The sequence below is a fragment of the Pantherophis guttatus genome, chromosome 3, assembly GCF_059756535.1.
Source record: "Pantherophis guttatus breed Tessera chromosome 3, ASM5975653v1, whole genome shotgun sequence".
NCBI classification, from domain to species: domain Eukaryota; kingdom Metazoa; phylum Chordata; class Lepidosauria; order Squamata; family Colubridae; genus Pantherophis; species Pantherophis guttatus.
In genome coordinates this window covers 55,158,498-55,179,301 of record NC_142065.1, presented here as the reverse complement: position 1 = coordinate 55,179,301, position 20,804 = coordinate 55,158,498, and the positions used below count along the sequence as shown (strand labels likewise).

The following is a 20,804-nucleotide window of genomic DNA, read 5'->3' as shown; positions in this document are numbered from 1 at the left end:
ACCTCTGGGAAATTCCAGGACTTGTGCTATGAGGGAAGTAAACATCCTTCCCAAAAAAAAAAAAAAAAAAGCCAATGCCAAACCATTTCTACCCCTTTGCCGAGAAGACTGCATGGGCATGTCCATAAAGTCGCCAGGTTGACTTGAAGGAGACTTCACATATTTATATTGTACCTGAATCTACACAAATTACCCTCAAGTAACTTAGCTAGAAATAGCCACTTCTAAAACAGCTGCATATTTTAAACAGATGAAATTACTCAAAAAAATGAAAAGAAAAAGATTTTCAACAAATATCCAAGCACAGTATTAAAAGAATCTTAATAGATGTTCAAGCAGAAAGTATATTTCATAATAGCCCTCCTATTGGAAAAGTCTGGTTATGGATACCTGCCAATTTGTTCTTATATTGAAGAGCTGTCAACCTTAAAATGGAATCTATTACGAGTGGATGAATCCAGCTCAAAATGTTTAGGGCTTTAAAGACAAGTTAAGCTGAATTCAGAAATAAAATGCCAATGTATGAACAAAACAATATGCCCCAATTTCTGGATTGTAAAGAGTTATTTTATTGTTATACTGCCAATTACCTGAATTTCTGATCTTCTTTAAAAGCAGTGTGTCTAGCCATTTTTAAAAAGTTGCCTCTTGCCCTAACCTCATTCCATATTAAGGTATGATTGGTGGATATTTTTCTGCAAACTGGTAATACTTTGTGGGATGGGAGGGAAATCTGTGGAGGCTCTCTTAATGTGCCCAGAACACTGTAATTATATTTGTTGGTACAATACCTGTAACAGGGTAGGGATCTTTAGTGGGAGCAGCAAATTTTCTGCTCACTGAAAGTGTAGTGAATAATATTTTAACTCAACCATGAGGATGTGTCTGATGCACACTTATTAAGAGTGTTTCTACATTGCAGAAATACATTTTTAAATGTTGCCTGCGTAGTACTTCTTTTTATTATTTGAACTTATTATTTATTTATATTTATATTTCTAAACCTCCCATCTCCCTCAGAGGGGGCTCTGAGATAACTTACTTTAGTTAACTCAGCTGATGACATGGAAAGATAATACACCTGATTTTTAGTTGTGCTGATGAGAAGTGTCTCTTCTGCAGGGCTGAAGGCAATACACACAACCTCTTGTTTATCTGATTGGTTTGGATCACTGCTGCATGGATCTTGAGGAATCTATAAAATAAAATAACCACATTAGACTTTGTTTCCTTAAATATATCCCTACAGCAATTCTGCAGAAAAATAGTAATTAAAAACACATTTTAAATAGCAATAGCACTTAGACTTATATACTGCCCCACAGTGCTTTTCAGCATTCTCTGAGTAGTTTACTATGTCAGCATATTGCTTTCAACAATCTGGGTCCCCATTTTACTGACCATTTTACTGAAGGATGGAAGGCTGAGTCAACTCTGAACCTCCTCAAGGATTGAACTCTGGGCTGTAGGTGGAGTTTGCCTGCAGTACTGCATTCTAACCACTGCACCACCATATTTAAAACTTGAATATTGATCCCTATGGGATGACTAATATTCACAGTGCACAATTCATTTGTGCTACAAATAAGCAGAACAATTTTCTCTTAAGTGTGGCCCTATGACTAACCATATATGATGGACCGGAACTAGGTGAGAGGATTACATAACAACTTTGTCACTATCAAACACTATAGTATGTTTTTTGTTTGGTTTGGCAGCATCCCTCTCAGTCTTCTCTTTCCAAGCATCAGTTTTACTAGTCTGGTCTGGGAAATAGTGTTTCACAGTAGCAAAATGAAGGATTATACCCTTCATAACTTTTACGTACCCGAATCTCTCGACTTTCTCGGTAACCATCTTTCTCATCTGATTTCTCAAACAGTAAAACAATACCTGGACCAGCAGAGCAAGCAAATCCTTTGGAATATGCAGCAATAGCAGAGACTCGGGGCAGAGAGGTTTGCTGCTGCCCTTCAGTTTCAGAAACTGCCTCAGTAGAGTACTCAGGGGAATTAGTAACAGGAAATTCAATGAGGCTTGAAAAGTAAATGAGACAAAGAGAGCAATTAAGAATTTCAAATATTTGTTGTACAGTGTGTAAAAAAAAACATTGTGCTCCTTTAAGATAGTTGTTTTCCCAATATGTAATTTTAAAGTTGCTGTGCTGTATACATTTCTAAGATTTAAAGTATAAGATTTAAAGTAAAGTATTTCTGAATAAACACATTTTACAAATCAAGAACGTTTCCTGGAAGCAAAATACTCAAAGATAATAACTTGATCAAGGTCATCGTACAATAATAATAATATAGCTTTATCAGAAACTGGAGATTTAGTCCAATTGTTGAATTATGCTTATTTTTGATCTTTGATTGAACAATTTGCAGAAATCTCACCTTTCTGATTCTATAACTGGTTCTTCATTCAACATTTCAGTTGGCTCTTTCCGCTCAATACTTGTCTCCCACCGTAAATCACCAGAATCAAATAAATAGAGTTTGCCTATATCAGTACCCACAATCACTTTATCTTCAGATAGCCAGGCATGGGACAAGTAGTTTTGGGGCTCTCCCCGTATGAAATTGGTCTGCTTTAAGGATCCTTCTGTGTATTTGTATAACTTGAAAATACCATTTCCTATGACACAGACTTGAGTATTATCCTGAGGATTGAAGCTCACCTGAAAACAAACACACATACACAATCATTTGATAATTATTATTGTATGTGCAATTCAACTAATTGATTTAATTCATTAAAATCAAGGGCAACACAATTCTATTATATTTAGTGTGTATATATACATACAGTATGTTAACCTTACTATGCAGTCCAGACCAAGAAATCCACAGGAAGGTTAAACTTATTTTTATTGGGATTGACTACCAGTATGTTAACAGAATCTTGCAAATGTAATTATTCAGTGCCCCTTCTTCCTTCTTATACTCCACTGAATTAGGAAAGTATCAGTAACTACCTGAATCACTTCTGGATGTTAACTCATAGTTCTGGACCTAAAAATGTTTCAACCCACCTTTCCCTTGGTATAATTATTCATTTTTTAAATAGTCATTAACATTATCAAATTAATTTATTTATAACAATTAAATATATAAACTGAAAAAGGCAGAAAAGTAAAAAAAGTAGAAGTGCAGAAGAGAGAAAGGGAAAAAGAGAAAAAGAAAATTAAAAATATAGCAAAAGAAAAAGTATTCATGTGACTTATCATCTCCATCACAAGTATAAACAATTTTGTAACACCTTGTCTTAAAATAAATTATTGAAGAACCAATCTATTCATCAGCTCTTCATTCTGCCAGAGTTGTTGATTCCACTTTACAAAGCCATCTAGTCTGCTATTTCTTCCTTCAGATGCTGCCATGGTACCAGTTCCTGTATATTTCTGTCAAGGTCATTTTTCCTACTCTCTATACCATGTATAGATATATTTATTAGATTTGTATGGCGCCAAATCCAGATTGATTCATGGCAGCTTTTTGTGTAATGATAGCTAAATAAAAAACCCATAAACAAAAATGAATATGGTTTAAAGCCATTTGCTCCTAAAACATAGGAAAAAAACCCAATTATTTAGAATGTTAAATTTTTAAACAATATAAGAAAGATGTTTGCCTGACCTCTTTTACAAAAGAAACAACCTTATGCAAATTTCCACTGCTAAGCCAGTTCCTAGTCTGGAAGCTAATTTCCTGCACATACTGAACCTCAGGATGCTATTAATTGGTGATAAGTCCAAGTGTAATAAGATCACATTCATACATGATATGGTGATGGATCAATGGGCAAACCTAACATTATTCCTGAGGAGTGGTTCGGCAAACGCTTCATACTCAGTCATGCAAGTTGATTACTTTATGTCATCAGACTTTTTTCTTTTTGTTCAGCATTTTTTTTTCTTAGCCTGAAACCTTTACACACTCATGAAAAGGATGTCTTTCAAATATTTAGACATTATTGTTCCCCATTTAGTTAAAAGCAAAATTGTAGCGGTCATTCTACATATAACTTAATTCAGTACTACATCATTAACGTTTTGCATTACCCACTTCAAGTTAGAGGAGAGAGTTGTTCAGCTGTTCAAAAATGAAGAAAACTAATTTCGCACAACTTAAGTATAATGAATGCATTAAAATATTTAATTAATTATTTTAATAAAAATAATGGCTTTTAATTAAATATTACAACAATGATAATAAAAATAATAATTTTTCTCCGAGTCCAATAGCATCTTGTGGGAGATAAAAAACTGACCCAAAAAATAATGACAAAAAGATGTGAACATAAGAATTTTAGGCTATAAAGATTTGACAACATTATCATCACAGAACGAACAAACTATAGTAATTAAAAAATAATAGATTGGTATATTGGAAATTTCAGATAAGTAGTATGATATTTATCCTACGCTCCTTTATAGTTACATAATTCTCTGTCCATAAACTCAAATAAAACTCTTACTTTTATTGTGAGCAATATTAGTCACATAATTATATCATGTAAGGGCTGGAAGATATCTTAGAGATCATCTAGTTAAATTGACAGTCATGTCTCCAAAACACAAGCAAGAATTTTTGGATTAGGACAATACCATGTTTGGATTGTTATGCAAGTGGCAGCAACAACAGAACAAGCTGTCCCAGGTTTGCCAATCTGCAAACTATTGAAATTTCTACCATTTTTGGATGTACCAAGACAAATACAGAATAGAGATAACTGGAATTGCACACTGAAGCTATCTTTACAGTAACATATTTTTTTCAATACTGTATCCAGAGGGCCAACATAATTACTGACACTTAATTGTTCCCAAGATATTACTTATCTTCAACTTACTTGATAAAGAGGGTTATTCTGAACATCAGCCCTAATAATTGCCATTGTTCTTTGTTTTTCCCACATCCAATAGGCAAGCTGTGATTCAGGAGGTCCTGCCTGTGCCACTAAATATTTGGAATCAGGAGAAAAAGCCAGGCTGATAAATTCCTGCACAGCAAAATCAAAGGTATTCAGAATCTTCCGCTTCTTGCATGGGACGGATGACAGTTCATAAATTGTGATAGCTGGTTTATCTTGAAGTGTCTCTGAAATGGCCAGATAGCGTCGATTGGGACTTATTGCTAGTGCAAGCATCCCTTGGCTTTTTTCTGAGCCTACATAGTACATAGACAAAAATATGAAATTCCTGTAAGTTTAACATCGTAATGTTAAATTTTGATTAGGGACAAAATAGCACCAAATTACAATATTATGGTTATCCACATAAATCACCTGATTTTCTAATAAACACTTTAATATATCTCCAAGTAATAATGCAATTAAGTAAATTATGAGAAATCCATAAAATGCTTAAATGCTAGTTCTGCATTATAATAGAGATAGAAATTGTTGACAGAATTCTTAATTTACTTGCTCATCATTGGCTCATATTTAACTGTGATCATGCAAATCACTGCCTCATTTAGATTTAAGTCTAGTGCCTTGCAATTCACATTACTCAAGTGAATTGAATTAGCTTGGCCTCAAACAATTTCTCCTATCTTTTTTGGCATATTTACATGAAAACTAGAATAATTCATATAGGTTTTAAACTATTATAATCATATTATATACAGATCTAACAACTGTGGCTAGTTTTACAGTATTAACTATACTAATTTAAATCTAAGATTTAAGAATGTAACTATTTCCAATAAATAGTTATTCATCTGTGACAGTAAACAGAAGATAAACAGAAGCAAAAGCATCCAATTCTGAGTACATTAAACAAAAGCTAAAGCTTGGTAAACATTAAAAAGTAAACTGGAAGTTCATATTGCCTATATTTTTATTTAACCTGTAAAGTATATTGTAAAAGACAAAGATATTACTGTATTTTGTTTATCAGCACTGATGATAAACGAGCAGTATAGTGAAAACAAACTTTGTACCTCACATTTGGAAAGAATGAATAATGTAAAATAGCTATCTTCCCCCAAATTGTTATCTCAATATGCTACTTATGAGAGCCAGTATGATTAATGTGTTGAATTATGATGTTGGAGACCCATGTTGTAATCTATTCTCATCCATGGAAGCTCACTGGTGATTTAAGGTCAGTCACTTTCTCTCAGACCAACTAACATTGGACTTAACACCATACATAGTTTTAAAGTTTTCAAATTCGTTAGTTTATGAGCTTATAGTGGTCCTTGACTTATGACCACAATTGAGCCCAATTGTTGTTAAATGGGACATTTGTTAAGTTGAGTTTTGTCCCATTTTACAATCTTTCTTGCCTATAGTTATTAAGTGAATCACTGCAACTGAGAAGTTAGTAGCCTGGTTGCTAAATGAATTTATTTTCCCCATTGACTTTGCTTGTCAGAAGTTTGCAAAAGGTGATCACATGACCTTGGGACACAACAATGGTCATAAATATGAACCAGTTGCCAAGTATCTGAATTTTGATCACACGATCATGGGGACGCTACAAAAGTCGTAACTGTGAAAAATACTCATTAATCACATTGTTCAGTGCCATTGTAACTTTGAACCGTCGCTAAACGAACTGTTGTAAATTGAGGACCACCTGTATTTAAATCCTGCAAGCGAAGAGAGAAAACAACAAACAATATATAAGAACCATTATCTCTTTGTAAGAGTATTATAGTCAAAGGAAACAGTTTCAAGGGTATAGAACTTTCCCCTTCAGAGCTGAAGAAGCTTCTTGGATGAGAAGTGAAACGTCTTCAAAGAAAAACCAGAAAGTCCAGTTGCCTCTTGAAAAAGCACCTTTGGGTTTCTCCCTTCTTGTATCGGAATCAGAAATGATAGAGGGAAAAGTGGGGAGGGGGATTAGCTAATTTACCTGGGATGAACTTCTGCCATTTCTGTTCTATGTGGTATTTCACACAGCTATTTCCCGCGGGGTAGACTATTATCTGCTCATCAAAAAAGCAAATATTATTTGCTACTCGGGACTGGAACCCAAAGATGTGGAGAGCCTGAGCCACAATCACTGACATGGCGACTGAATTCAGAAAACTGCGTGAGAAAGAGGAGAGACAAACGGGAGAGGATTTATTAGGCGGAGGGGGTCTTTCCCTTCACGGATAAACCTCCCTGGGACGGGGCTCTTCGGCTACTCTCGGCGGTCTCGCTCCTTCTGTTCGTTGCTCGCTCCGATCCGTTTTCAAAAATTGCTACCAACTGCCCAGAATTCTCCCTCAGGACCTCAGCCCCGCTCGGGAAAAGAGTAGGAAGAAGATGCGCCCCTAAGGCTGAGCGCGAGGGAAGAGAAGGGGTTGCCATGGCGACAGCGTCCCCAGGACAAGGCTAACAATTTGGCGGAGCGGAACCGGAAATAGATGGAACAGCCACGGAAAGCGGAAGTCCCTTTTTTTTTTTTAACAATTCCTCGTGGTGGATGGCTGTAGGGGATTTTTTTCGGGCTAAGTTGAATTCACCGGGGGAACCGGTTGATCAAAGTGAGTAGGACGCCTTTAGAAATTTAAAAAGAAACATCTAAAGCTCGCAGACACAAAAGCATCGACCATAGCTAATCTAAAATAGAGACCGCATCGAATTTCTTAAGCAGATAGTTAATGGAGTGGATTCCGAAGAATGGAAGGAATTTTAGATTCGGTTTAATGCAAAATTAATAATTGGAGAGAGAGGGGTAATTGGACATTCAATAGGCTGTAGATGATCATGTTTTGTATTTTGTTTATTTTCAAAGCAAAAAAAAAAAAAGATGGAAATTACAAAATACCGATATGACATGGAATACCTTTGCATTTAATTTAAAGTGACTGTTCCAAGGGGAGGGGGATTTCCTTATATAGAGGCTTGGATTAAAACAAATATAAAGCAAAGTCATGATAGTTAAAACACTTTAGTACTTTTCACAAATACTTTTAGTACTTCATGATAGTTAAACACTTTAGTGCGTTCAATAGTACTTTTTAACTATTAAATCAGGTTTTAGATTAGTTGAGAGTTATGTTTGATAAAGCATAATTATTTTATTTTTTATTTATTAATCATATTTCTATGCCGCCCACTCTCCGAGGACTCTGGACAGTATACTAAATAGCATATTGCCCCCAACAATCTGGGTCCTCATTTTACCCACCTCGGAAGGATGGAAGGCTGAGTCAACCTTGAACTAGCAGTCAGCTGAAGTAGCTGCAGTACAGCACTCTAACCACTGCGCCACCTCGGCTCTATAACTATAATCATAGTTAAAGAGTGTAGAATCCTTATTTTAAAAGAGTCCAGGTCAAATGTAGTAACAGGTCATGTACAGAATTGTATTTGAAAAATACTTTCCAGGTTAAAATGAAATTGACATGTTGTTTTTCATGTATACAGTTATTTTAAACATTGATGCATAATTTTTTATTTTTTTTTAATTTGATTTATATGCCGCCCTTTTCCGAAGACTCAGGGCGGCTTACAATGTGCTCAGCAATAGCCTTCATCCTTTTGTATATTTATACAAAGTCAGCTTATTGCCCCCACAAACTGGGTCCTCATTTCACCTACCTTAGAAAGGATGGAAGGCTGAGTCAACCTTGAGCCTTGGCGAGATTCGAACCCTGCAGTAATTGCAGGCAGCTGGTCTTAATAAGCTTAATAACAGGGTGCCTTAAACCCCTGTACTACCAAGTAATAGCTCCTAATTTAATAGAGCTTATGTATGGATGGGGAAAACCTCATCAATTAACATTGTCTGTGCCTTGCTGAGGGAAGGATGAAGTTAGCAGTCCAATTCTGAATTTGTTCCATGGCTTGAATTTGCAGTATGTTGTCTGATTATTTTCTTGGTTTTGATGTAGCTTGGAGGCAAAATCCAAACATCTCAAAAAGCAGTCTAAGATGCCGCCCATAGCAATGGAGCAAGAATTGTCATTATCCTCTGATTCTGAAGAATCTGTTATAGCAGATCAAGAGGTATGTTTGGCACCTGAGAAATACCCCAATATTCTAGTAGTGTGTAAACTATAGGAATGAAACATTAAATTAACATTTAAGCTGAATTTTAAATGATCTTGTGTGAATTGATAAATGCAGGCTGATATGGAGCACTGCTGTTTTGGAACAGTGCTTTGGAGGTCTTTAAGCAGAGGTTGGACAACCATTTGCCTGAAATGATATAGGACCTGCCTGAGCAGGGGGTTGGACTAGAAAACCTCCAAGGTCCCTTCCAACTCTATTATTCTGCTTTAATTTGTCTAGGACAATTATACACAATTTCAATAATCTTAAAATTTATAGCTGCTTTAGATTACTTGTAGCTGCATTGTAATCAGAGATATGTGTTTATTTAAATAGCTAAAATAATTCTATTTAATATTTATACAAGGTGTTTCAAATATTCAAAACATGATTATCGTAAAGGTAGAGATATCTGTAAGGGAGAGTCTATAGAGATTCTCAGTCATCCAGGTCATGGTTGTCCCAAAAGTGCTTTTTCAGGAGGCAACTGGACTTTCTTGGTTTTTCTTTGAAGATGTTTCGCTTCTCCAGAAGTTGGAGGAGCTTCATCACTGGAAGCTTTCAAGAAAAAACTGGATTGCCATTTGTCAGAAATGGTGTAGGGTCTCCTGCTTGGGCATGGGGGGGGGTAGGGTTGGACTAGAAGATCTACAAGGTCCCTTCCAACTCTGTTAATCTGTTAAAGCTTCTTCAGCTCTGACTAGATGGTGGGGAATGGAAGGATTTATATTCCTTGCGGACAGCTGGTCATTTGCATCCTTTTAGAGCAGCGGTCACCAACTGGTAGTCCTGAGGATCACTGGTGGTCCGTGAGAAAATTTTGGTGGTCTACAGAAAAATAATTTGCATTTTTTATATTGCACTAAATACTATTTATCTTTTTTTTAAAAAATAATATTAGTGGTCTGTGGGATTTAAAATTACGAATTTAGTAGTCCCTGAGGTCTGAAAGATTGGCAACCCCTGTTTTAGAGGGTTGATGAAGCACTTGGAGGTTTATCGCTGACTCTGAGGATACAATGAAAACGTCTTCAAAGAAAAAACAAAGTCTAGTTGCCTCCTGAAAAAGCACCTTTGGGACATCTGTAAGGGAGATAACTGACAATTAGACGTTGGTATGCAAGTACTGTACATAAAGATGGTAATTGTGTTGTGATGTAACTATGCACATGTTTCCATTTTTGTATTATCATGACTTGCTATATTGTATTAAGATAATGATATTCTTGATTAGAACTTAACCCATGATGACTACATTAACTCAACCATGAATGGGTATAGAAGTGGTTTGTCATTGTCTTTCTGCAGGAATGTACCTGCAACCATAGAATTCCTTGATTGTCTCCCTGTAATCTTACCCTTTTTAGGGTCTGAGGCCAGATAAGGTTGACCAATTGTCACTAAGATGAGGCTGAATTATCTTAGTAATAATTAAAACAGTTTGTTATCCCAAATAGGTTAAGGGGCTGTGCCTGAAAGTATAGTGAGTTTAGGTTTGCATGTTAACTCTGTTAATGACAGTATTAGTTACTGTGCCACACTTAAGAATTGCACAGTGCAATACATAGTATCTAATCTAAACCAGAAATGCTCATGTGGCATCAGGATAAATGCTGTAGCTTGGCAATCACTGACCAGGTGTTTCTTTTCCCTTGTGTGCTCATTTATGTGCTTTGACGTCACATGCTCACTTCTTTTATCAATGGGATCAGTTTTATATTTGTATATATTAATTTTGTAATGTGTTAACATAAATACTACCTTTTTTCAATATAGCTTCAGGAAGCCTTTGCTAAAGGTTCATTGAAACCGGGCTTAAATATTGTGTTGGAGGGACGACCAAAAACCTTTAATAATGTGGTAAGTACTGCGATATCAGTTGTTTGCACTTTTTTGGTTGTTTTTGAACAACTCAATGTTTACTTCGTATTTTTAAACATCAGCCTTTTAGTACACTGAATTGGAATTCTAAATTCAACACCAAGCATTCAAGGGTTGCGTCTATTTATCTGACAGCTCGATGGGTCCAGCCTTTTAGATTAGGCGTCGTTGATTGGTTACAAGCTTTAACTCCTTGGTTTTTGAAAAAAAAAAAGTTAAAAATGTTGGCAAGTAAAATATTCCATTTATAAAGGTACAGTGTTTTCAGTTTGGTATATTATGAACGTACTATACCGTAATATGAGCGTAATACGAACGTAATACGAACGTAATAGAGACTAGTGGAGCATGCTGCCACTGTAACAAAGCACTACATTTTCTATGTACTGTAGATCTTTGTTAGGAAGATCTTAAACTCAGAATACCTAACATTCATTGATTAGAATTTTTAAATATTGCACATTTTGTCTGATGGGCATATAACTGGAATCTGGCTTTTTGAGAGAAATTGGTGTGTTAGTGCAAAATCATATTGCTTGCTTTAAAATGAATAACATCTGCAACCATTCTGAGTGGTAGTTTGGATAATATGATGTATTAACTGATATGGAGAAACATCTAAGCATTGAGGTTATGTAGAATTAATATGATCTTCCTAGGATGGATTGAAACGATGCTTGTCTGAATTCCAAAGAAACCTGTCCTGGGTCGAAAGGCTTGATATTACCTCTCCGCTGCAAACAAATGTCACCGGTGCAGCTTCTAAGAACATAGTTGAAAAGGATTCTGTTGACCCTGAAGATGACTTTAAAAGAGAAATGAACTTGTAAGTCTTAATGTATAAGGCAAAAGTTTCTCTTATGCTGGGAGTCTTATATGCAGCCTTTGTTTCATTCTCATGCACAATAGATGATACAGTGTGAGTTCACATGAAGTGCTAGACAGGTCGACATAGGGCACTAATCCATAATGAATGGATTCTTATATACGAAACAGAAGTAATATAGCTTAATAATGTGTGTTAACTGGTCCACCACACTATGTATAAACTATATGTTGATATAATGTTAATAATAAGTTCTTTTACTTCCCACTGCACATGTAACAACTTATTAGCATATTGACACTATTTGTATAGCTGCAGTTGTTTGACAATGCATATTAAAAAGCTTACCTCTTGAGTGCCTCCATAGCAGCAATGATTTCAGCTGGAAAAGGCAGCTAGATTAGATATTTTTTATTTCAGTGAAGTGTATGTTTAATAGGCCACAAATCCTGAATTTTTTGGAATATTTAGCCACTGATTAGAAATAGTAATGTTGGTTCTGATTTCCCCAGTTATCATCAAGCCCAAGCCTCTGTTCTGGAAGCGTTACCTCGGTTACATCAGTTTAAAATCCCCACAAGGCGGCCTGATGATTATTTTGCAGAGATGGCAAAAACCGATCAGCAGATGCAAAAAGTAAGATTTATAAGTCTTCAATTTCACACCTCTTCTAGCTGTCATTATTAATGAGCGTTGCTCTGTGGGAGAGAAACTTGTGTCACATCTGTTCTAGAATTTTGAAGATATTGGTTTCAAAGCTTGCACAGGAATGTAGAAGTGGGAATTAATGTGATATGTTTACGTAATTGACAAGAGTAACATTAAGCCTCCTAATCTTCACATAACTAATAGTTAAAGTTATATACTGTAGCATAATTTATGCAGCTAAAAGTCCTGTAATATAGAAGGTCCTATTACCTTGCTATCCTGCAGTGCTCTTCCTTCACTCATTCTTGATAAAAGATAATGGGACCAATAAGACATAGACCTGTATTGTTGTTTAGTTATTTTGAGATATGCTGTTTATTGTTTTAGCACAGAATATTACTAGGAATTTACTATTGGAGTCATATTTCTACTTCTCTAAATTTTTTTAGAACATACAGAATAAGTTGGTAGATTTTATTACTTCTATGGAATTATATTGTATATAGTTATGGTGAATCCTCCTTAGTAACAATATTGAAATTAATATTGAACCTTTGGTCTTTTATTTATTCCATAGCTTTTAATCATCTATTTATCTTTCTATTTTATATATATGCGAAATAGTTTTATATGGAAATTTATAGTTAGTATTATTTATGCCAGTGAATATCTAAAATAAAACAAGTGAACATCTACTGGAAAAAACAGGAAACAGATATGTAAAAACAATGTTTAGTTTTCACAATATCTTAGATTATTAATTTTAAGACATAATGCATCGTATTTAATGTTTCTGTTCATGCTTTTATGTTTTTTATCAACTTTTATCTGAGCTACCTGAAGTCTTGGCAACTTTGGTGGGCTATACATTTTAATAAATGAAACCTATCTCATTTCTTTATTTCCCCCTTATAATTCAGGCTGATCTTTTTCCCTGTGGGGAGTTTACCTCTCCCCCTTAGAAACATCCATTTAGTTTTTATTTATAGATTAGATTTTTATCCCACCTTTATTATTTTATATGTAATTCAAGGCAGCAAATACTATAGTGTTTTTAGGGGAGATTTCTACAAAAAGGGGGGATTCAGTCCTACAATGTCCCTTATTGATAAAGAAAAAGGGGACAGCTTTTATTTTATTTTCAATTTTTTTAAAAAGATTAAAATTAAGTTATGTCCTCTCCACCTCCCACTTTGGGATCTGGCTCCACTCAGTTTTGGAGTGACGTGCAGTGTGAAGCTAGTGTGGTCCTTAAGTTAGTGAAAGTTGCCATCTAAAGTTATAATACATTTGGGGCATTGAATATGTATTTGTGTGCTTAAAATAGCTTTTTGCTTTAACTATTATGTGTTATGGTTGGATATGTATTCTGACATGGCTATCTTGCCTAGTGTGAAATGCTGGTGAACCTTGTCAGAATAGGCCCTGAAGATGCAAAGTGATGATAAAATTTAATAACATATTTAAAATGCTGTAGCATTGTTACAAAAACCTGAAAAAGTCTTTGTCATGTCTAAACAGTAGGAGTATGCTTTCATCTGCTAAAAAAATAACAACAAAAACCATATTGTTTTGCATTAGATTCGTGAAAAGCTGAAGAGCAAAAAAGAATCTATGGAAAAGTCTGAAAAGGCCAAACAACTCCGTGCCCTAAGAAAATACGGCAAACAGGTACACTTGCAGTTGGATGACAAAAATCTTTTCAATTCATTCAAACTGTTTTGCTTGGAAGATTTTCAGTCAAGAGACAGAATTCCTCAGAAGCTATATGAGAACCATATATATCTGCAAATCCATAAAATTGGAAAATTTTGGAAAAGTTCAGGTACAAGGGAGAGCAAGGCTCATGTTTGATTTTCTTGTTGATAGATTCAAATTGACGTGTTGCAGAAGAGACAGAAAGAGAAGTCCACAATGTTGAATGCAGTCAAAAAATATCAGAAGGGTGAGTCACTTCCTTCCCACCTCTCAATTTTAGAAAAAGAGTAAGAAGCTGTGATAACAAGAAAACATGAGTTTCAGCATCAGCAGCTTAATAAAGGCTTGTTGTGCCAGTAAATAGTCTGCTATGGCTGAATCATCGAACCAACTATATGTTGGTAACAGTTTTATATTTACAACTGGACAATCAGTACCTATGTTAACTGATAAGGGATCCTCCATTAAATGTCAGCTATGGTCACTTGCTTCTGTTCATAGTTTTTCTGCAGACTTCTGATTTTCTGCAGACTTTCTCCTTTTGCCTACTTTTCTCCATTCTATTAATTCACTACAAAAAAAAGAAAAAGTAGAATGTGGATTGTAGCCACCGACAGATTTCAGTGGCTCTGTAAGCCTTGTTTAATAGCTGCATCAGTCAGCTGACCTTTTCATATAGACAGCAGAAATAAAGAAAATTTGATGACAGAAGAGTGGCTATTTTGTGAATAATTGGCTTATGAACTTAAAACAAACTACCAGTTTCAGAGATGCTCACCTCAAAATACTGTCTGATCCATTTTCTGGTTGATAGATTTGGGAATCTAGTAAAATCACTGTAAATTTAACAAGCTCAATGTTATGTCATTTGGTAGTCAGTGATTGGATGTATTTGGGACTTTCTAAAAAGTAAATGCTTCTTTATGTTAAGATAACCATAGAATAACTTTCTTTAAATTTGGTTTGATATGCATAAAATATTATAGAACTTTGGGATCCAAGGGTTAAGAGCGCCAGAAGGCTGTAGCCACTTATTCCTTTTTTCATGTAAGGTCTCTTGGACAAGCTGGAATTCCTGGAAGGTGAAAAATCATCTGAACCTCAGAAGAAGAAGGAAGGAACAGAGAGACAGCCAATAAAGAAGGGGTAAGAATGAAGTGCATCTTTGTTCTGAATATGAGTCTTTTGTAATAAAATGGAATGGAATAGAATAAAATAGAAGATTTGGAAGGGATCTTGGATGTCATGTAGTCCAACTCCCTACATGAGCAGGGGAGTCTATACCAGGGGTCTTCATGGTTGGAGACCTCTGGTCTATACCATTTCAGACAAGTGGCTGTCCACACAACCAAGAGCAAAGGTTGATCCACGAAGAAAGGTTATCATAATTTCTGTGGTGCAATTACTTTATTTGGGGGACTGTCAGTGATTGTATGCACTCTCTATCATTTTCAAGACTTTTAAAAAGTGTCTTTTAGAAGCCTTAATAACTGAATGAAATAAAGGAGTGAGCATCATGTATAAAATCATCTAAAAGGAGTTACTGTATTTTTTGGACTATAAGATGCTCCGGACTATTTTTGGGGAGGAAAACAAGAAAAAAAAATCTGCCTCTGCCTTCCCAGCAATTTGCCTCCTTGCAGCAAACAGTCTGGTCAGCTTCAGCACAGCCTGGTTTAGCACAAGCAGCTGATTTGCGGTTGGATCTGCCTCTCAGAATACCACCTATCAGCTGTTCCAGGCTGTGGGGATTGCCACTGTCGCCTCCATCGCTCCATTTTCAGCCTCTGTGTTTCCCGTTTTTGGCCTCCGTGCACCCCATTTTCGACCCGTTCCAGGTGGCGGGGATTGATGGAGCAGCGGTAATCCCCGCCACTTGAAACAGGCTGAAAATGGGGCGTGTGGAGGCAGCAATAGGCAGCAGCGGTGGTGATCCCTGCAGCCTGAAACAGCTGATAGGCGGGATTCTGGGAGGCAGATCCAACCGCCAATCAGCTGCTCGTGCTAAATTAGGCTATGCTGAAACTGACCATGCTGTTTGCTGCTTGCTGCTTGCTGCAAGGAAGCAAATTGCTGGGAGGCAGAGGCCAAAGGCTGGGGGCCGGCGGGTGGGTGGAGCTTCGGCAACATTTGCTGTATAAGACAGACATTTCCACCCACTTTTGGGGTGGGGGGTGGAGTGCGTCTTATACACCAAAAAATACGGAATATCATAAATATGAACATTTAAAACCTGCATTTCCAAAATGCAAAAACTGTCTTATAAAACAGAACTAACTATGTTGTGACTTGTACATATGGAGAAAATTTAAATCAGGTGCTGACATCTAGCATTTAGAAAATGATCTTGAATAGAGATTGAATAGTCTTTTTGCTAGATTAAGAGGAATGTTTACTGAAACCGAGTCTGGCAGAAAGTGTAATATTTGGCTATTTTGAAGAAACAGAACATGTATGGGCCAAAGTTTCTTTTTTTTTTTAATTTGTAGGAACAAATACCTAGTTGTGACTGACATATTGTCTTTTCTTTCAGACCAAATGCAAAAAGACGCTACAAGAATCAGAAATTTGGCTTTGGTGGCAGAAAGAAAGGGTCCAAATGGAACACCAAGGAAAGCTACAATGATGTGTCCAGCTTCCGTGCTAGCAAAGCCCACAAGAAGGGAAGTGGAAAAGCAGGAAAAAAGGGTGCCAAAGTAAGTTACAGTTGGGTTATTACATGCTACAATTGGATCACTAGAGGAGCAAGTGTGACTATTCTGGTAAGACTAGTGAATTCTATATTTTTTTCCCTCTCTTTTCAGAAGAGGCCTGGCAAAAAGATGAGGCAGAAAATTAAGAGCCGTTCGTGATCAGGATTGGAAATGGAATGACATTTTGAGCCCAGCTCCATACACAATATTGGCATATAACCATGAACAGATATGGAACGTGAGCCTCCCTGGTTATGGGTGTGCATGGCAGATGTTTCTGTTTGATCCTGAGCATAATACTATTCACACACAAATGACAAATAGATGCTTTTTGTTGCCTTTCCTTTCAGACTAGTTTGAAAATTCCTTAAGTGAATTAAAAAGTATTGATGGTTTCATCCTCCTTCTTCAAGGTTTGGAAAGATGCATACTGGAATAATTGGGGAGGATATCAAAGTCTTCCAATTCTTTGCCTATCATGCAAAAGCAATGTAGGGCCTGCAAGTATGGCAGTAGCGCCCATGTTTGACCTCTTCATTACTTCCTTCACATAATGGCACTCGATTGCTCCCACCCTTTGAGTATCATTTATATTTTTTTATTATTCATATTTCTATGCCGCCCACTCTCCAAGGACTCTGGGCAGCTTACACCAAAGACAGTATACTAAATAGCATATTGCTCCCAACAATCTGGGTCCTCATTTTACCCACCTTGGAAGGATGGAAGGCTGAGTCAACCTTGAGCCGGTGAGATTTGAACTAGCAGTCAGCTAAAGTAGCTGCAGTACTGCACCCTAACCACTGCGCCATCTCATGAATTGTGCATTGATCACTCATGCATATAAGTACTCGGAGAGATGGCGTAGTTATGGATGAGAAATTCATTGCCTAGGTATCTTACGAAACACACACACACACACAATTTGGGAACAAGTTTATTGCAACCGCTAAAAGTTCAAAGAGCAAGACAGCTTCCTTTGTTAAAATAACCAATTACAATGACAAGATGATAATCTTGCAGGGCAGGAATCCTAAATGAAAGTTTAACATCTTTACAGTAAGATCCCGCGATGTTACTATGCCCTTATTTACTTTTGGTCATCTGCTTCAGGCGCCAGAGAGCAGCCATGTACCTGCTGATTTCAGTGCTCCGACTTGGGAAGTGCAGCCTAGTATCGTTCCGGTTGATACTGATCTGTGAAAGAGAATATGATTATAACAGAAGAGCATTGAAATAAAAGAAGGAACAAAGTGTTGGATGCTTCAATATAACTTCCTCTCATCTGATAACCCATTTGATGCTACATGAACCTTTTGAAGGCTTTCCTCATGATTCTAATGTTTCAAAATGGTATCGTTTACTTACCAACGGTGTGGAAAACCAACCAATTTCCTGACTTTCACATTGTGGTTCTGTGTATTTCTTGGGTGGCTCAAGTGCAGCATGATGAATAAGCTTTAGGAATTTAGCTGTTGAGTTAAAGCATTGACAGTAATTATTAGGTAGTTTCAATTAGGTGGGTTGAAATAGTAGATGTGTGGAACTAGGTTACTTAGTTATATAAATAGTGAATTTTACTTAGAGTTATGTAAATAGTGTGTTCTATTGAACATTTAATGGTATTTTGGTTTGTATATCTTTTACAGATCTGTATCCAGTATTAGGTATTTTTTTAACTTTGGAATACCGTATACAGTATGCTATTCAAGAAATACTGTCACAAGATGACTGACATAAAATAGAACACCAACCGCATAAAATTTTAGTTTATTAAATTGCTTTAATTGTTCTTTCTGGGAAAAAGCTAAGCAGTTTTGGCAGGCGTTTATATCTTGTATGTTTAATGAAGCAAAAATGCAAGACATACATTCCTTTTGACATAATACTTCAGTGTGAAACTGCATTTAACCTTTCCCTGTTTTTAATGCAAAATTGTAGTTCATGAATAATTTCTATCCAATAACATGCTCATATTTTTGTGTCATGGATTCTCATTCTGATCTAGATTTTGTCCTGAAAATTGATTTTGCTTGGCATCTGGTTCCCTTCCAATTCCAAGAAATCTTCTATCCTGCTATTAAGTTTTAAACAATACTTTGTATAATTTATAGACATACAAAATATTGCAGAAGATACTTTTTTGAAAATATGGGAGACAAAAAAAAGTTCCGCACTTGATCTTGGCCAAGAAGCAACTCTTACACCCATCTAAGGTGCTCACTTTTCGTTTTAGAGTACTTTTAGATTTGTGTTTGTGTTTTGTTTCACATTCTGATGAGAGAGACGTTCCCTGAGGATGGGCTCCAGCACGAGGCCAACAGCTTTGAAGACTAAACCTCTGGTCCCAGTGACCAACCCAGAGTGGATCCTGCAAAGTAGATTTAGTTATATTTCCTCTTTCCCCCCCTCTTACCTCATTCCCTAATTTCTTTGCAGAATTTTACACAATGTTTAGTTAACCCAAAAGGGAATAATATGATTGAGATAGGCTTGTGTGAATAAAAGAGCTGAAGCCAAATTTTATGGCACCATTTTAAAGACAGGACATGTAAGCACTTTTTTGAACTTTTAAGAAAACAAAGGCAGTACCATTAGTAATAGGTGCCTTGGGTGCAATCCTAAAACAACGAGCACCATCGGCATTGACAAATTCACCATAAATCAATTGAAAAACAGCTTTACTTGAACAACTTACATCTTGTGACAATGTCTGTAATATCACCAAACATCCACACTGCCTATCCCAGGTCCTTGGAAAGGGCTTAATAGGTGGACAAAAATGCCACATCCAATCTGAACATCTGGCTAACTACGATGAACCATAATAAAATTAAGACATCCTAGGTGCTTGCGAAAAACTGCATATGAAAGTTAAAGGACTGGCAGCTGTGACTTCACAGTTTTGTGAACGGATAGTAATACTGATACCAGTCTAAACATCTGGCTCACTTGCAACCAACCATAATAATAAAATATCAGTGGCATCCATAACAAACTGCAATTAAAAAAAATGTGTCTTACCATCTTCAGGTTCCTCTAAGTTATCATGCCAAGAGGCAGGTTTCCCAGTTAAGGCATGAACTGGAGATCAAAAGGAAGATTATGAAATTAGCTATTGCTGATCTTCAAATTAAGGCACTCTTAAACTTTGCTTTAGACTACCATAAAAGAATGAGAAAGTTAATATTTTCTCCTTACCTTGCTTTGTTTGGGAACATTTAGTTTGAAATGCTGAGTTTTGCAGAACCAAAAACATGCATAGAGAACCCATGATTTCAGCCAGATCTTTATCATTGTTTCGTCCCACTCCCTTTTCATATCAGTATGGCCTACATCAGGTGTTTATTACATTCAATGGCTAGGATATGTTAAAAAAAGGAAGGGAAAGGGAGCAATACACGTAGTCAAGTTACGACCCAAAATTTATCTTGCCGAGTGAAATATTCATTAAGTGAGCTTTTCCCCATTTTACAATTTTTCTCACCACAGTTGTTAAGTGAACCACTGCCGTTATTGAGAGTGTCACTCTCGAATTGGCCTTTTTAGTCACACTAGATGCTGTTTTAGGACCTCTTTCCAGAGGACGATACCATAGTCTCTTGAGACTGAAGGATGCCAATGCAGTTGTTGGTATTGTGTTTGTTAAGTGACTCTGGTTTCCCTGTTGACTTGTTAGAAGGTCGCAAAAGCTGATCACATGCCCCCAGGACATTGCAAGTGTCATAAACACGAACCACATGCCAGGCACCTGGATTTTGAACATGTGAACGTGGGGAATCCTGCGGCGGTCGTTAAGTGTGAAAAATCACCACAAATCACTTTTTCAGTGCCCTTGTAACTTTGAACGGTCACTAAATGAACCCTTGTAAATCGAGGACTACCTGTATTTGACAAAACCGCTCACTTGCCTTTCATGAGCGGGTTTAACGCATACTCAGTGTGCAGGCGCTGGCATCGCAGCTCTTTCTGGACCGTCTCAGTGAAGATCTTGTTCTGACTGACTGGGTCCAATGGTTCCTTTACGACCCCTTTAATCCCAGCCATGCGGCGTTACT

General features: G+C 36.5%; 3 protein-coding genes across 3 annotated transcripts in view; 1 reads left to right on the top strand and 2 right to left on the bottom strand.

The window, feature by feature from the left end:
• Positions 1–7,366, bottom strand: part of CFAP57 (cilia and flagella associated protein 57) — a 29,921-nt gene extending 22,555 nt beyond the window's left edge. The window contains exons 1-5 of the mRNA XM_034414821.3: positions 6,869–7,366; positions 4,855–5,171; positions 2,397–2,680; positions 1,829–2,036; positions 1,043–1,195 (exon numbers count right to left, since the gene is read on the bottom strand). Coding sequence (XP_034270712.1) covers positions 1,043–1,195; positions 1,829–2,036; positions 2,397–2,680; positions 4,855–5,171; positions 6,869–7,025 — 1,119 coding nt within the window. The 5' untranslated portion in view covers positions 7,026–7,366. The remainder of the gene's footprint in view (positions 1–1,042; positions 1,196–1,828; positions 2,037–2,396; positions 2,681–4,854; positions 5,172–6,868) is intronic.
• On the top strand, positions 7,320–18,002 carry EBNA1BP2 (EBNA1 binding protein 2). Its single transcript, XM_034414822.2, has 10 exons — positions 7,320–7,487; positions 8,841–8,955; positions 10,777–10,860; positions 11,541–11,707; positions 12,220–12,343; positions 13,937–14,026; positions 14,225–14,300; positions 15,106–15,199; positions 16,587–16,749; positions 16,858–18,002. The coding sequence occupies exons 2-10, from the start codon at positions 8,881–8,883 to the stop codon at positions 16,903–16,905; spliced, it is 921 nt and encodes a 306-aa protein (XP_034270713.1). The 5' UTR covers positions 7,320–7,487; positions 8,841–8,880; the 3' UTR covers positions 16,906–18,002.
• CFAP144 (cilia and flagella associated protein 144) lies at positions 17,671–20,796 on the bottom strand. The gene is made up of 4 exons (XM_034414820.3): positions 20,658–20,796; positions 19,771–19,830; positions 18,115–18,218; positions 17,671–17,943 (listed from the first exon to the last, which is right to left on the bottom strand). Exons 1-4 carry the CDS (start codon positions 20,791–20,793, stop codon positions 17,833–17,835), a joined length of 411 nt encoding a protein of 136 aa, XP_034270711.1. The 5' UTR covers positions 20,794–20,796; the 3' UTR covers positions 17,671–17,832.
• Between the last annotated feature and the right edge of the window lie 8 nt (positions 20,797–20,804).